Source organism: Pelodiscus sinensis, chromosome 1, assembly GCF_049634645.1.
Source record: "Pelodiscus sinensis isolate JC-2024 chromosome 1, ASM4963464v1, whole genome shotgun sequence".
NCBI classification, from domain to species: Eukaryota; Metazoa; Chordata; order Testudines; family Trionychidae; genus Pelodiscus; species Pelodiscus sinensis.
Genome location: NC_134711.1, coordinates 279,036,618 through 279,050,863, shown reverse-complemented (window position 1 = coordinate 279,050,863; position 14,246 = coordinate 279,036,618). Strand labels below are relative to the sequence as shown.

Here is a 14,246-nt window from a genome sequence, read left to right as displayed (position 1 = left end):
TCTACTTCAAATGGCAACAAAACCCTAGAATGACAGACATACTGACCTTTTTTTTTTTCAAGGTCCTGTAGCACCTTAGAGACTAACCAAAAAATGTATAGGTTATATCATGAGCTTTTATGGGCACAACCCACTTCTTCAGTGGGAACAAGAGGCACAGAGGTTAAAATATAAAGCAGGAAAAAAAGGAAGAAGGAAGAGGGGGGGGGGAACCCTCTTAATTAAAGGCAGTGCCCACAAAAGCTCATGATACTATCTATGTATATTTTTGGTTAGTGTCTAAGGAACTTCAGGACTACTGTTTCTTTAAGAGTTTGGTTTTTTTTTAGTCACAGACATTCATGGCTAATTCAAAACTCAGTCACATCCAATTTCCTGGTGTTATTCATATCATGACAAGTGGTCAGTGAAACTTATCCCTCACCATTTTCAATAGTCATTCTACCTTTACTATCCTGGCAAGGAAGGTTAAAGAGAACAAGATGGAGTTCTTCAAATATGTCAGAACAAAAAAAGTTTTTTTTTTTTTTTTTTTTTAAAGATCGAAGACAGCATGGATTCATTGCTGAATGAAGAAGGTGAGCTCGTAACAGAAAATGATCGGAAGTCAGAGCTGCTCAATGCTTATTTTGCTTCAGTCTTCTCTCATAAAAGTAACATGTGACTGGACTACTAGGAAAATTATCGAAGACAATCAAGCGGGAGGAATGCAGATTGGGATAAGTAAAGAACATGTGGAGATCTTGTAACCCATGTCAATGAATTCAAATCAGTGGGGCCCTATGCTATTCACTTGAGTGCACTGAAAGATTTATCTGAAAAAAACTCAAAGAAATTAGCATGATATTTTCAAATGCACAGGAGACTGAAGAAGAGATAATGTAGTACCCATCTTTAAAAAGGAGGGAAAGGAGGAGCTGGGGAACTATAGACAAGTCAGCCTGATTATAACAACTGGGAAGCTACTAGAACAATTATAAAACATTCAATTTGCAAATATATGACAGGATAACTGGTTTGGTGGAAAGGAGGAATGCAGTGAATATACTATAGCAGGACTTCAGTAAGACTTTTGGCAGTATCCTATATGACATTTTTATAAGCAAGATGGAAAAATAGAAGCTTGGCAGAACTATCATTAAATGGGCAAATAATAGGTTAAACAACTGCAAAGAAAGAATAACTATTAATGGAATGATGTCAGGTTGGAGGGAGGCCTTAAGTGGGTTTCATGGGAATCTCTTCTGTGTACAGTATTGTTTAACATCTTTATTAATGACCCCAGACATAGAAATACTGGTCAGATTTGCCGATGACAGAAAGTTTGGCACAGGGGGTAGGGGGAGCTTTGTAAACACTTTGGCACAGAGAGCTAAAATTCAGAGGGATCTTGATAAACAAGAGAATGGGCTATAGGCAACAAAATGAAATTAAACAAAGACAAATATAAAGTGCTACATTTAGGGATTAAAAAAAAACAAGTGCTCAAATACAAAATGGAGGATAACGGTCTTGACAGTAGAACCATGGAGAAGGATCTGGGAGTTTGGTGAATCAAAACTTCAGCATGAGTCAGTAATGTGATGTTACTGCAAGAAAAGAAGTTACGCACCTTGCGCAGTAACGACAGTTCTTTGAGTGGTGTCCCTATGGGTGCTCCACTGCAGGTGACTACCAGCAGTAACACACCTGGAAGGTGGGATTCAGAGTCACGAGTTGAGATTGCAGGATAAAACTGCTAGGCTCACTGTTATGCTGGGAATGGGCGCGGAAGTGATTACATAGGGCATGTCTAGACTACATCCCTCTTTTGAAAGAAGGATGTAAAATAGAAAGATTGAAATTGCAAATGAAGGGATTTTTTCCCCCCAAAAGAACCCCATCTAGACAGTGGTTTTACTTTCAAAAAGCCCTTTTTCGAAAGAAAGTGAGGCCACCATTATGCAAATGAAGCGCAGAAATTTTAAATCCTGGCTTCATTTGCAATTTTGATCTAATTTACATCCCTCTTTCGAAAGAGGGATGTAATCTAAAATTGCCCATAGTGTTCCGCAAAGGTGTGTTCAGATGCCCATATAGTTGCTCGACAGATGTACTGTAATAGAAAGTTATGTAGAAAAGCAATCAAGGTAGCCAGGGATCAGGTGGAATGAGCTCATGAGTTTGTGGGAAGTGGTATGTCTCAGAGAATTTAGCATGTGTATTTATGTAGAGATACATTTGATTAATGATTGTGTAGAAATCACCGTTCCCTTGAAGCGTTTTGCTGTGTAGCCTTTTCAGAAGGACTTTGTTCTGTTTATATAAAATGTTACCACTCGTCGTATGTCTACGGTGTGCAACATCGCTTCTTGTTGATCCTCATGGTATTTTGGGTAGAAAGCTTGTCAATTAATTCACTGATTAATGTGGAAGACAGTGACTACTTTTGGTAAAAAGGCTGGATGTGGATGCCGGATGACTCTGTCTTTTGTGAGCATGGTATAAGGTAGCCCTGCCACGATCTCGCTTGTTCTCCTGGCTGAAGTAATAGCTACAAGGAGTGTGATTTTTACCAATATGTGCAATAAAGAACAAGTGGCTAGAGGCTCAAAGGATGGACGAGTAAGAGTTTTTAAGGACATGGTTGAGATCGCATGTTGATGTGGATTGTCTAATTGGAGGATATACATTCTGACTGCGCCATAAGAAGCGTCTGGTGGTTGGATGTGCAAAGACAGTGGAACTGTCAATCTGGACACCAGGCAATGGCCACCAGGTGCACCCAGGCAGAGGTAATAGTTAAGCATGACTGTTTCAGTTCAAGTAAATAGCCCAGGATAATAGGTAGTGGTGCTTCATAAGTGTCAAGTAGTTTGTGCATGCTCCAGGTAGAGAAACTTTTCCATGTCTGGAATAAATAATTCTTTATAAATTGTCTATAGCAGCAGTTCCCAAATGCCAGTCTGCTGACCGGTACCCGTCTGCGAACTGCTGATCTGCTGGGCTGCGGCGGCTGCCAGAGCTGAAGCCAGCTGTTCACAGCAGCTGAGCTCCAGGAGCCATGGTGGCTGATTTTTCCCGGTGACGGTGCTGGAGCTGAGGCAGTGGCAGAAAGAGGCAGAGCAGGAAGTGCCTCCCTCCCTCTTTCCCTGCCCATCTAGATAAAGCCCATCCAAAGGCAGTGTCCCCTTTGCTCCGTCTTCAGGAGGTTGGCACAGCAGGTAGTGGTTTTGTTAGAGTATGTGGTGTCTCCTGATGGGCTCACTGAGATGGCTGAAGGGACTTTTCAATAAGGATCATCTTGAGGCTAAGTTCCTTGTCACTTCTGGCTCTCACGGTAAGATTGCTACAATGAGAGCATTTCATAAATGCATTTCCCGATGCAGCAAACAAACACAGGCAGAATGGCCATTGGGGAAAGGCATGGGCTTGTGATAAATGTCACATTTCTTGAATCCCAGGAATCCTGGCATCATAATGGAGGAATTTTCTTTTCTTTCTCCCTCTATTTTCTTAACAAAAACCTATGGGGAAGAAGAACAACTATGTACAGCTAACTATGAGCTATGAGGAGGGAAGTCCAAATGACAGAAAACAGAGAAAGTTTGGGGGTTTTTTTTTAAACAAGGGAAAGATAATTATGAGTATATTAAGGGGGTAACTAACTATATTTTTTGTCTTCTAGAAGCATGAAGAGAAGAGCGCTGTGAAGCTGTGTCTGCAGCCAAGGATGGTACAGAAGGAACTGAGGTGGGTCAGGCTGCAACTGTGGTACATGAATGCTGAAAAACAGCCCAAATGGGCTGCACAGCTCAATGGCTACTGCTGGAAAGATCTCCAATCTGTGGTGCCAGGACAACCCAACACCTACAATAGAGCATCCACAGCAACACCACCTGAAGAAGCAGCAGCATATGCAGTTGTAGATTACATTAACAGAGGCATAGCATACAAATCACAAGAGATGATAGTACTCAGTCTACTTGGTGCTGGTTAGGTCTCAGAGGACATACTATGTCCAATTTTGGTTGCCAAGGTATGGCAGTAACCAGAGAAAGGGGAAAGGATCCAGACAAAGATGATCAGACAAATGGAATGAAAGTTACATGGACAACGGCTGAAGGAATTAAGTAAGTTTAGTTAGAAAAAGGAGATTTATAGTGATCTTCAAATACTTGAAGGCTGACAAGAGACATATAGATAAAAGTAATTCTACCTTGCCAGAGAAGGCGGGACAAAAGGCTATGGATTCAAACAACAAAGCAAATTTAGATTAAATCTCAGGTTTAGATTAAATCTTCAAGTGTAAGAACAATAGAGCAATGGAACTGATTGACTACGGAAGTTGCGGAAAATGAGGGTTGTGGAGGCTGCTCTGGCAGCAGCCCCTGACTACAAGGGGGCCCAGTGGGGAGATGTCCCCCTCCGCCACAGATAGGACTGCTGCTGTGAAGCAGCCCCCATCTGTGCTGGCCCAGGCTGGGCAAAGCCCTGTTTGCAGCAGCCCATGAAAGTGGCCCAGGCTGGCCGTGGACCTTGGTTGCTGTCGAAGCAGCTTCTGTCAGCGACCAGCCGAGGCCACTATAAACACAAGCTAGGACCAAGTGGTTCCAGCTTGCACCAGTCTGGGACTGATACGGCTCTGCATTTTAAATTTAGTAAGAGCTGGGTGGCTCTTGCTACATTTAACATGCAGAGCAATAGCCGTCTTGGCTCTGTCCTGGCTTGAGCCAGTCAGGGAACCTGCCCCCACTGCACACCTGGCTCCTATTACATTTAAACGGAAGAGCTGCAGTGGGGGTAGCTCCTGGATAGGTTCGAGCTGGCACAGAGAACCTTCGCTTATCAACTAATTGTAGAATCAATACAAATTGTATTGACTACATGATTAGTCTATTACCCACCTCTTAACATCCTTACTATAAAGCAGGCATTAATTGTAGTGTGTTTAGCATTCACAGCTTCTGTTCAGTGGCAAATTGTATGTCTTCTAAAGCTGAATATTTTATCTTTTTGAAAAAGGAAGACAAAGGCCATTTCCTCTTATTAGTGGCCATATAATTTTTGCATTTAATAAAAAGGCCTAGATTGAACAAGGAATTCATATCAATACTGTTGCAATATCCATTACAAACATTTTCAAGATAAACCTTGAAATATGTCATTGCTATCTAGTACACATTTATTATAGAACTCGTAAACAAACCTTCTGAGACAGATTACAGTTTTGATGCTCAAAATAAAAAAGATTCCTCTTGAATCAAACCTCATACTAAAAACTGGAGACTAATGAAAACTTATCTTCTCTAAACACAGAAACAGAAAGAATGCTTTACATCCAGTTGATTCACCAGGGTGTCTCTCACTATTATCTATCATTAATAACACAGTAGCACCAAGATACCTTAATTAGGGTGAGACCCCATTGTGCATAGACTGAGAAAGAGTGACACTATATGCCCCAGAGAATTAAATCTAAAAGAAAAAGCAGTTCATAAAATGGTTAGGATCAGATCCTGATTGGGGTCTCTAGGCAAAGCCACAACAAGATGTTTTAGCACAGATTAGTTGTGTGAACAATTCATAACTGAATCATGCAGTAATCACAACTCACCCTTCAAGAATAAGGAATGCAGGAAAAAAGACATTCAAAATCTAAGTCATCACCCACAAAAGGTATAAAATATTAAATGAAATCAGTCTGTCAACTTGTCACTATTAAAGATGGGGAAGGGAGAAGATATATGAGACTGATGAGGATACACTTTTCTGGCTATGGATTCATGCCTATCATAAATGTTCTTTAAGAAGGAAACATTAAGATAAGAAAAGTGCAAGCATATTAACACTGATCTGAAGAATATTTACTATCAGTATCCAAAGTTTTATTTGTTTTTTACAGTGTTGTCATAGTAGGGGGCTGTCGGGTCTATTCCAATTGTGAGTTTAACTATGGGAAAAGAGATAATAGTTTATAAAAATGATCCAGTCACATAAAACAATAAATGCTTATAGAAAAATACCAAAGAGACAGAAATAATGAATAAATCAAAACACAAAGGGCTGCTAATAAAACTCAAGGACTGTGTTGGCATTAGATCTGGTCAGTAAGGGTCTATAGAGCAACATTACTTAGAACTAACTAGTGTTATTTCAAAATAACTTAGTCCACATCTACACTGCAGGCAGTTATTTCAAAATCATGTCAAAATACTGTCAAGCTGAAGGACTTCTTACTCCAACTTCTATAATCACCATTGTACGAGTAAAAGAAGTCAGAGGAAGAGTACTCTGTTTTGAAATAAGTGCTGTGTAGATGCTCTCAATTTCAAAATAAGCTACATAATTGATGTAGCTCAATTTGTGTAACCTATTTCAACTTAAGCCCAGGTTCAATTCCCCCACTTCCCCATGAGACAATGTCATGAACTTAGCTCTCTCATCTCTGTAATGAATGGCTTAACCACCAGCCTATAGGCTAATCTGCAGGGGGGGGGGGTCTCTCTTGATTTCTCTCTGAAGCTACTCTATTTTGTATAAATAAATATTTCATGGTCTCCCACCTCCTATGTGAGTGCCCTTATCACCGAGCTGTAATTACCACCAAGTCATTCTCTTGCTCAATGATTATTCAATATTTTATATAAAGTTGACCAATTCAACAGGAGAGTTGGCAAGGGACACTCCTCAGAATAACCCACAGACAATTGATTAGGACTTGGGAGCTGAAAGAACCAAATTATTCATTTACCACCCTCTTGTAAATGAAGTCACTTTTGGAGGACAAAACTAATTTGCCAATTCATATTATAGTTGTGAATTTCTTTGGATTGACCAAAAGCTGCATTTTTTCACTACTTAAACTATTCAGCTAAAAAAATTTAGAGGTGGTATGTGGCTTGGAAGGAAAACTGATAGTTGAATCCCTTGATTTAGATAAAAGTCTGAAACGATATAAATAAGAACTTCAGGTGAGGTCCTAATGCCCCTTGTACTTATGGAACACGGTATACAGTGATCCCATCATGAGGGCTTGGCTTTTTCCTATTCTTGTGGCTGAAGTCATTGCTATTAACTCCTAGGAGAATTCTGTGCCATTACACACACATTGAATGTATCTCCCCTCCCCCAGGTTCTCTTTCTTTTCCCACAGAGAAATAGTTTATGTAGGGAAAAAAGAGAATCTGCACTAGTGCTCACTCACCCCTCCTTGGCACCCTGGATGTCTCTTTTCAGGCACCCACAACAGCTGGGAGAGGCTGCCATAATCCCTTTGGAAAGGCAGCAGTAGGATCCTGCTAGGGAAAAGGGCCATCTAGGAAAAAAGTCCTGGGTGGTTATGCTCATGAAACGAACATGGAAGGTTCTAGCAGGAACCCCTAAAGCAGGTAAAGGGAAAACCCTGTGAAAGCTGTAAACCTGGGGTAGGATGAAGAACTATTTCTGTTAGTATTTACATATGTTCAGAAAAATAAATTAACTGGAAAGAGATTCTGGACATGGAAATGGGTCCTTTGGGAACTGGGGAGAAGACCAGCTTTTTGCAGTCCTATTAATGCAAACAACACCACAGTGAAGTTCAGGAGAAAGGAGTGTCCCTAATTGGTGAAAAAAGTATGACCAAAACATTTAGTGACTGTGAGATGCAACTAGAAGTCCTGTGGCACCTTATAGACTTACAGATTTATTGGAGCATAAGCTTTCGTGGGCAAAGACCCATTTTGTCAGATGCGTCTGACGAAGTGGGTCTTTGCCCATGAAAGCTTATGCTCCAATAAATCTGTAAGTCTATAAGGTACCACAGGACTTCTCGTTGTTTATGCTGATTCAGACTAACACGGTTACCCCTCTGATACTTGAGACACAAGATTTTGTGACCTCTGTGAGAAGATGAGCCAACAGTTGCCAAGTAGACTCTTATGATGTGACTCGAAAGCCCAAAATGCTGCAGGACAGCAAGCAATCTAAAGTAATAGCTACTAGGGTCCCTATTGTTATCCACTGCTTTTGCATTCCCCAGACAGTCACTTCTATTTTGCTGCATAAGTCAATTTAGTGGAGTACTTTCAACTACAAAATAGGATTATTTTGAACTTCTTGGGAAGAGATTCTGTCTGTAGCCATCACTCCATAAGCATCTAATTTTCATGGTGCTGAAAAGCTGTTTCCCTGGGGGTAGAATATGAACTTTGATTTGCATGAGCACATCAGCCTGAGCTGCGCACATTATTGGGGGCTGAGCTGATACGGTCATGAGGTCCAGGTATCACAAAGAGGAAGGAAAAAAATTATTATCCTTAACCTCTGTGATGGATAAAGAAGCAATGGCTTAAATTGTAGCAAGGGAGATTTAGATTGGACATTAGGAAAAGCCTCCTAACTGTTAGGGAGATAAAGCCCCGGAATAAACTGCCTTGGGAGGTTGTAGAATATCTATCATTGGAAATATTTAAGAACAGGTTAGACAAACATCTATAAGAGATTATCTAGATGGTGTTTCATTCTGTCGTAAAGGCAAGGGACTGGATGTCCTCTCAAGGTCCCTTCCAGTTCTAATAGTCTATGATTCTATGAACTGCCTGAGACATGCTAGGGCAATCATTTCTGCTGGACTGTATCATATATGAGTTTTCTCATGACCCTCTGTTTTAGTGGAATAGATGGGCAACCTACATTAGCACGGATATCCAGGGGATGAGGCCGACTGGATTCTGGGTTGAATTCTCCTCTAGAGCAAAACATTGTTCCAGTCAATGAATAAGTGGTCTATCCTTGGATGACTGACAATCAGAGTTGAGGCCAGGAGGGAAAAAGGAGCTGATCCCCAAAGAATAAGTAACTGAATCAATCAACTGAGAAATGACATTTGTGCAAGATGTCCAAATATAAGTGGTCAGTCAAAGTCTCAGTAACTAGGATAGTCAGAGCTGCTAGGATGTTCAGCAAACTTGGAAGATGTAGGGCTAGTAGTGGGATCTGATGGCACATGCACCAATCACACAGCTAGATTGCTTTCCGACAGAGTGCTGATAAGCGTGTTCCACTAGCTTGAAGATAGCATACACTGCTGTAGTATTGTACCTCAGTACTTTGATTATGGTCTTTTAAAGCCAGGGCAGGAATGCTGGGCATGCTAAGCATACATCTTTCAGCCTCAGGATATTTATATGGAGATGCATTTCTTGGGGAAAGTAGAGCCTTTGTATCTGCAGGTGCCCCAGTTCAAAGTGTCTTGGTTAGAAAAGGCAGAAGGCACACTACTGCATACAGTCCTTTTATCAAACTAATGAGGATAAGACTTTATGAGGAAATGTGACAAACCTATCCATGCAATATATGCCTGGTATACATGTTTATCTGAAATACCCTTTTGTGGCAGGAAGGAGAACTATGCCAAAATACTTCTTGTAGGTGCACAAAGTTAGTTTTAACAAAGATGTCCTAATTGATGTATTTGGGTAAGCATGAACATGATTGATAAAGCAAAAGGTGAGAAACATCTCCTGAGTCAGGTAAAGACTTCACTGCTTCAGAGAGGGTTGGGGCAAATGTTGAATATACAAATTAAAAATTTGCTCATTTTTTAGTTTGTTGGTAGTTCCAAAACACGGACAAACAATAATTTCAGGTTCAACTGAACATTTAGTTAAACTCAAAACATTTTTTTAGATGAGCATTTCTTTGAACTTAATAAAACTGAAAGGTGAAATGAAAACATTTTAAATAAAAAAATATTAGACTTCTTTGGATTGTTTTTCCCTATACACAAACAATTTATTGAAACAGACTAACTCAAAAAAGGTTCTGGTGTTGACAAATTTGTCAAACTGTTTCAGTCAAAAAACAAAAAAAAAAAAAAAAAAAAAAAAAACAACCACCCTATCACACTATTCAAGATCTTAATGCAGTTTAATTAGGATAAGTACAGTGGTCTGCATAGATTAATAAACATGGCTACTATTTATTAAGTGAAAATAAAATTTAATAAATCTATAAATATAAGATCTGTATAGTTCAGAATCAATTTATTAAAACTGAATACTTGAGAAAAATAGTATGCAGCTTTAAAAGGCCATAACACAAGGAAACATTACAATGACACTGAGAGGTTCAATAATGACAAAAATGATTTTCTCTGCAGTACTAACAGCGAAGTTGAAAGCCATTATCTTCCAGAAAAACAACAGCTCTAATGAAGTATATCTTCGGAAGCTGTCATATGAGTAACTGTAATGAATATTTCCCTTATAGATCTAGGAGTATCTAACAACCAGGATTTGTTGTTTGTTTCTTTGTATGCATGTACGTACGTACGTAAATATATAGAAGGTATTTTTAATTTATACACAATAGGTAGCAGGTCACTGAGCAAACTTCCAATATTTCAAAGCAGAAACTTTAATAGGAAAGGGAACTAAAGTAAATTAATACTGCACAAAGAATGCACTACCAACTTTCTCTATGCCATATTTAAAAATATAAACTTAAAAGTCTCCATTCAGTCTTTAACAAACTAATATTTTTGGTATAAAATTGTAATTCACATTGTAGGAGAAATACTACAAGCTATACAAATCTTGAAACTGAAAATATGCATGGATTTGACAACTAAAAGACAATATAGATGCTCCCTAAATTTAGCAATCTATGTTAATAACTTTATGAATTATACTTATAAACACTGAGTTGATCTGGGACATATTTACAAAATAAAAGAAATGATACTACCTTAAAAACAAGAGAGAGAGAACAAATTTACTCTAAGAGAAAGGAACAGGATAAAATTGTGGACGGGCAGTAAAAGCATAACACTGATGAAGCAGCAAAGAAACTTAGAAAGGAACTGGACTGGCTGAAATAGTCACATACCACATAAAGTAACTAGACGACGTCTGAGAGCAACTAGAGTTAAAAAATGAATTAACAGCTGAAAGGAATTGGGAGTTAAATATAGAAAGCCAGTTTCATAGCATCTTTGATTCCCAGATAAATCATTCAATAAGAAAGCAATGTAAAGGGATCCTAAGAAAAAAAGCAAATGGAAAATTTCCAACTTCTACTTAGTTTTCAGGGAAGTAGGAGCCATGAATCAGCCAGCTAGCTGCTTATAAAAGTAGAAGAGTGACAAAAAGAATGTTGAGAGAGGAATTCCACAATTAAGTGTTATCCAAGGGTGAGGGGTGTTATCAGCTGTGACTCATTAAGGACCTTCTCACAGTAGAGGGAGAGTTCTGGAAGCATAACCAAGGTGTAACAAAGACCCAAGAGTTATGAGGACTAAGGACACATCTATCATCCACTTACAGCATCACTTCCTTCTTTTGTGGATTAATTTTAACTCATCCATTCCTACACCAGAGGGAATAACTGGAATTCAACATCTGGACTTGCTAAAAGCATATATTTAGAGAACTAAGTAGCAAACTAGTGACAATGTAGTTCAAACTCATTTGCCAAAAACTTTCCAATATTATGCCTACTGGCTCCTATAACCATATTTAGGCACTTAATAAAAATGGTCTAATTTTCAAACATGATAAACAATTGCAGTTCCCATTAGGGATGTTACATTTACATTAATTAACTAATTGACTAGCCAATGGGGTTTCTATCAACTATTTGATTAATCTATAAGGGTGACTCACTATCAGGCTCTTGCTCCAGTTCAAAAGCAGAAGCCCCACACTCCCTGTGATGCCTGAGCCTTTGAAAAGTACAAGAGCCCCACTGACTTCATTAAGATGTGCAGATGCTTAGAACTTCTGAAAAAATAAAATTTTAGAGAACTTTAACTACAGACACTCTTATTTTGAGACATTCAGAAACTTTCTCTCCCAGAAGCTGGGCATATGATCTGAACACAAAAAAAGTAACATAACAGTATCACTGGAATTTAACATGTGAGGTCCTATAGAGACAGAAAGCAATTTCTCAGGGAAAATCCATTAGTTTCATAAAATAAATGCAAGAACACCCTGTAAGCCTCAATTCCAAACTGGGAAAAGTAGTTTCTGTGGACAGCAGTCATCCTACTATTCTAGTGTGGACCCATTTGAATGGCAGACCATCAAGGTTTAAGGACTCTTGATGGTTTTCCCATTGTTAGACTTTCTGCTAGGTGTAAGGATTTCTTGTGCCAACTCAGGATGGAGACTATAGTGCAAAAGTGAAGGGTTTTCAATAGGCTGCAACCAAAATGTAATTCACAAAACAGAATCGAGTTTACATATTGATACAGATACACATAGGCATATACTAATCTGTTATACTATGTCTGATCCTTCTATTCTTTTCTATGCACGGCTCGAAAAATTATACCATCTACTCGCTCGTGGTGAGTAGATTATAACCCGGAGAAGCTGGGTTACGGCGATCTGCGCATGCGCAGATCGCCGGACTGCACGGCTGGCGAGCCCTGGCAATACGTAATACATTAAACTCCTCTCATAATGAACAGGCAAAAGTAGCATATAAACCTTGAAAAATATCATCTTTATCCTATAAGATTAAGTGTTGATGTGGTAATATATGTAGTTTGATAAAATATAATAATTACACGATTCAATACCCACAAGGACCATCACAATATACTCCACTGCTTTTCTATGACGAAAGCACACATGCTGTTCTATGAACATGCAACAACATAATTTATGCACTCAAGTAAAACATGGATACATTAATAATTCTTCCAGTCACTATGGACTAAGTACTAAAAGTAGCAACATTTTATAAATGTATAAAGTTTTTGTAAGACAAAACATACACAAATATTTATAAGACTTGATCATGTATATCAGTTGTATCTGAAAATTTAAATATGAGTGGGAAGAAACTATATATTTGAATCTAGTTTGGATGAATGCGAGGGACTCCTATGTCACCAACAGAAATAAAATTGTGAATCAAGGGATTGTGGCAAGAATGGCTGCATGAGGCATGAGCAGTATCACTATGCAAATCAATATAGTCCCCAGTAAATTTATGTAAGCTGGTAAAATTATTAACTATGACAATGTGTGTAGCCAATCACCATTTTACTCATACTGCTTCCTATACGATGAATTAACCAATGATGAGAAGGCATCAGTTTCTATGTTCAGTGAGTTAAAATTAGCCATGCTATGTCTTTATATATAGAAGGAGCTCTTAGTTGACTGATAATATGCAAAAGTTTTCTTCTGCTTAGAATGAGATGTACAAGATGCTATTCTGTATGATCAGGTGGTAAATTGAAATTTATCTTCCCTGGCTTCCAGTACTACTGCTGCATGAAGAATTTATAGAAAGGAAAGAAAAGAGGAAGTTACTATGATTAACTTTTTTTTTGGTTTTTATGAAAATTATTATATTATAACCTTTCGGAACTATTGCGTTAAATTGGGAAGAGTACTGTTTAATTGTAGTTGATTCTTATGATAAACAAAAGTAGTGTGAGGTCTATTCATAAAAAATAAAAAATATAAATCTATTTTGGTGCAATGTATACAGACTATATGCTGGAAGCAATTTTGGGGACTATCTTTGAGCTCTTCTACTTTATTACTATAGGTAAATGTCTGAAAATTCAACTAAATTGACCTACACAGTATGTGTATCAAATTAAGTGTGCTATTTAATGTCATCATTAAATTAAAATACATATACATTCTTACGGACAAACATTGAAGTGCCATCAAAATTAAAATTTTCATTTAATACTACAAACCTTTGCTAGCTTTATCTAAATGCTGCAAATCTTCAACAAAATTGAGGACATCGGGATATTTCTCTTCACATATTTCAACCAGAAAATGGAGTAAAGTCGTTTTCTGATCTGCTGATTTTGTGTCCTTTAACTAGAGAAATTAAAACAAAAACACATACATATATGTATATATATTGGTAATAAAAATGTTTTGAATTACTGTTACATTCAACCACTGAAACAACTGACAATGTTATGAACATCAGAGGTAAGCTGTTGAACTGATGCAGCTTTAAGTAAGCAAACTGTAACATGCTTGTTGTATTTGCTAATTTATTCAAAATTTAAAGTAGATTCTAAAAAGTGTTTTGTTTCATGCTTATCTACCAAATATTTGTTCGTATGCTAAATTATGAAATATTATGTTATATTTAAATGTCTTCAGAAATGGAAGGGATTGTAATCTATTTAAGCACATGAATGATGTGGTTACGTACAAGTTTATTTTTTTTAAATGAAAAGAAAAAGATTCCAATAACAAACATTTATTCATTTCCATTCTTGAACAATTACATAT

General features: G+C 38.0%; 1 protein-coding gene across 3 annotated transcripts in view; it reads right to left on the bottom strand.

Annotated features, from left to right (window-relative positions):
- Window positions 1-14,246, bottom strand: part of DIAPH3 (diaphanous related formin 3) — a 456,179-nt gene that overhangs the window by 197,712 nt on the left and 244,221 nt on the right. For all 3 annotated transcript variants that reach the window (XM_075918922.1, XM_006113561.4, XM_075918921.1), the window contains one exon: window positions 13,691-13,820. In XM_075918922.1, the coding sequence (XP_075775037.1) occupies window positions 13,691-13,820 (130 nt within the window). The remainder of the gene's footprint in view (window positions 1-13,690; window positions 13,821-14,246) is intronic.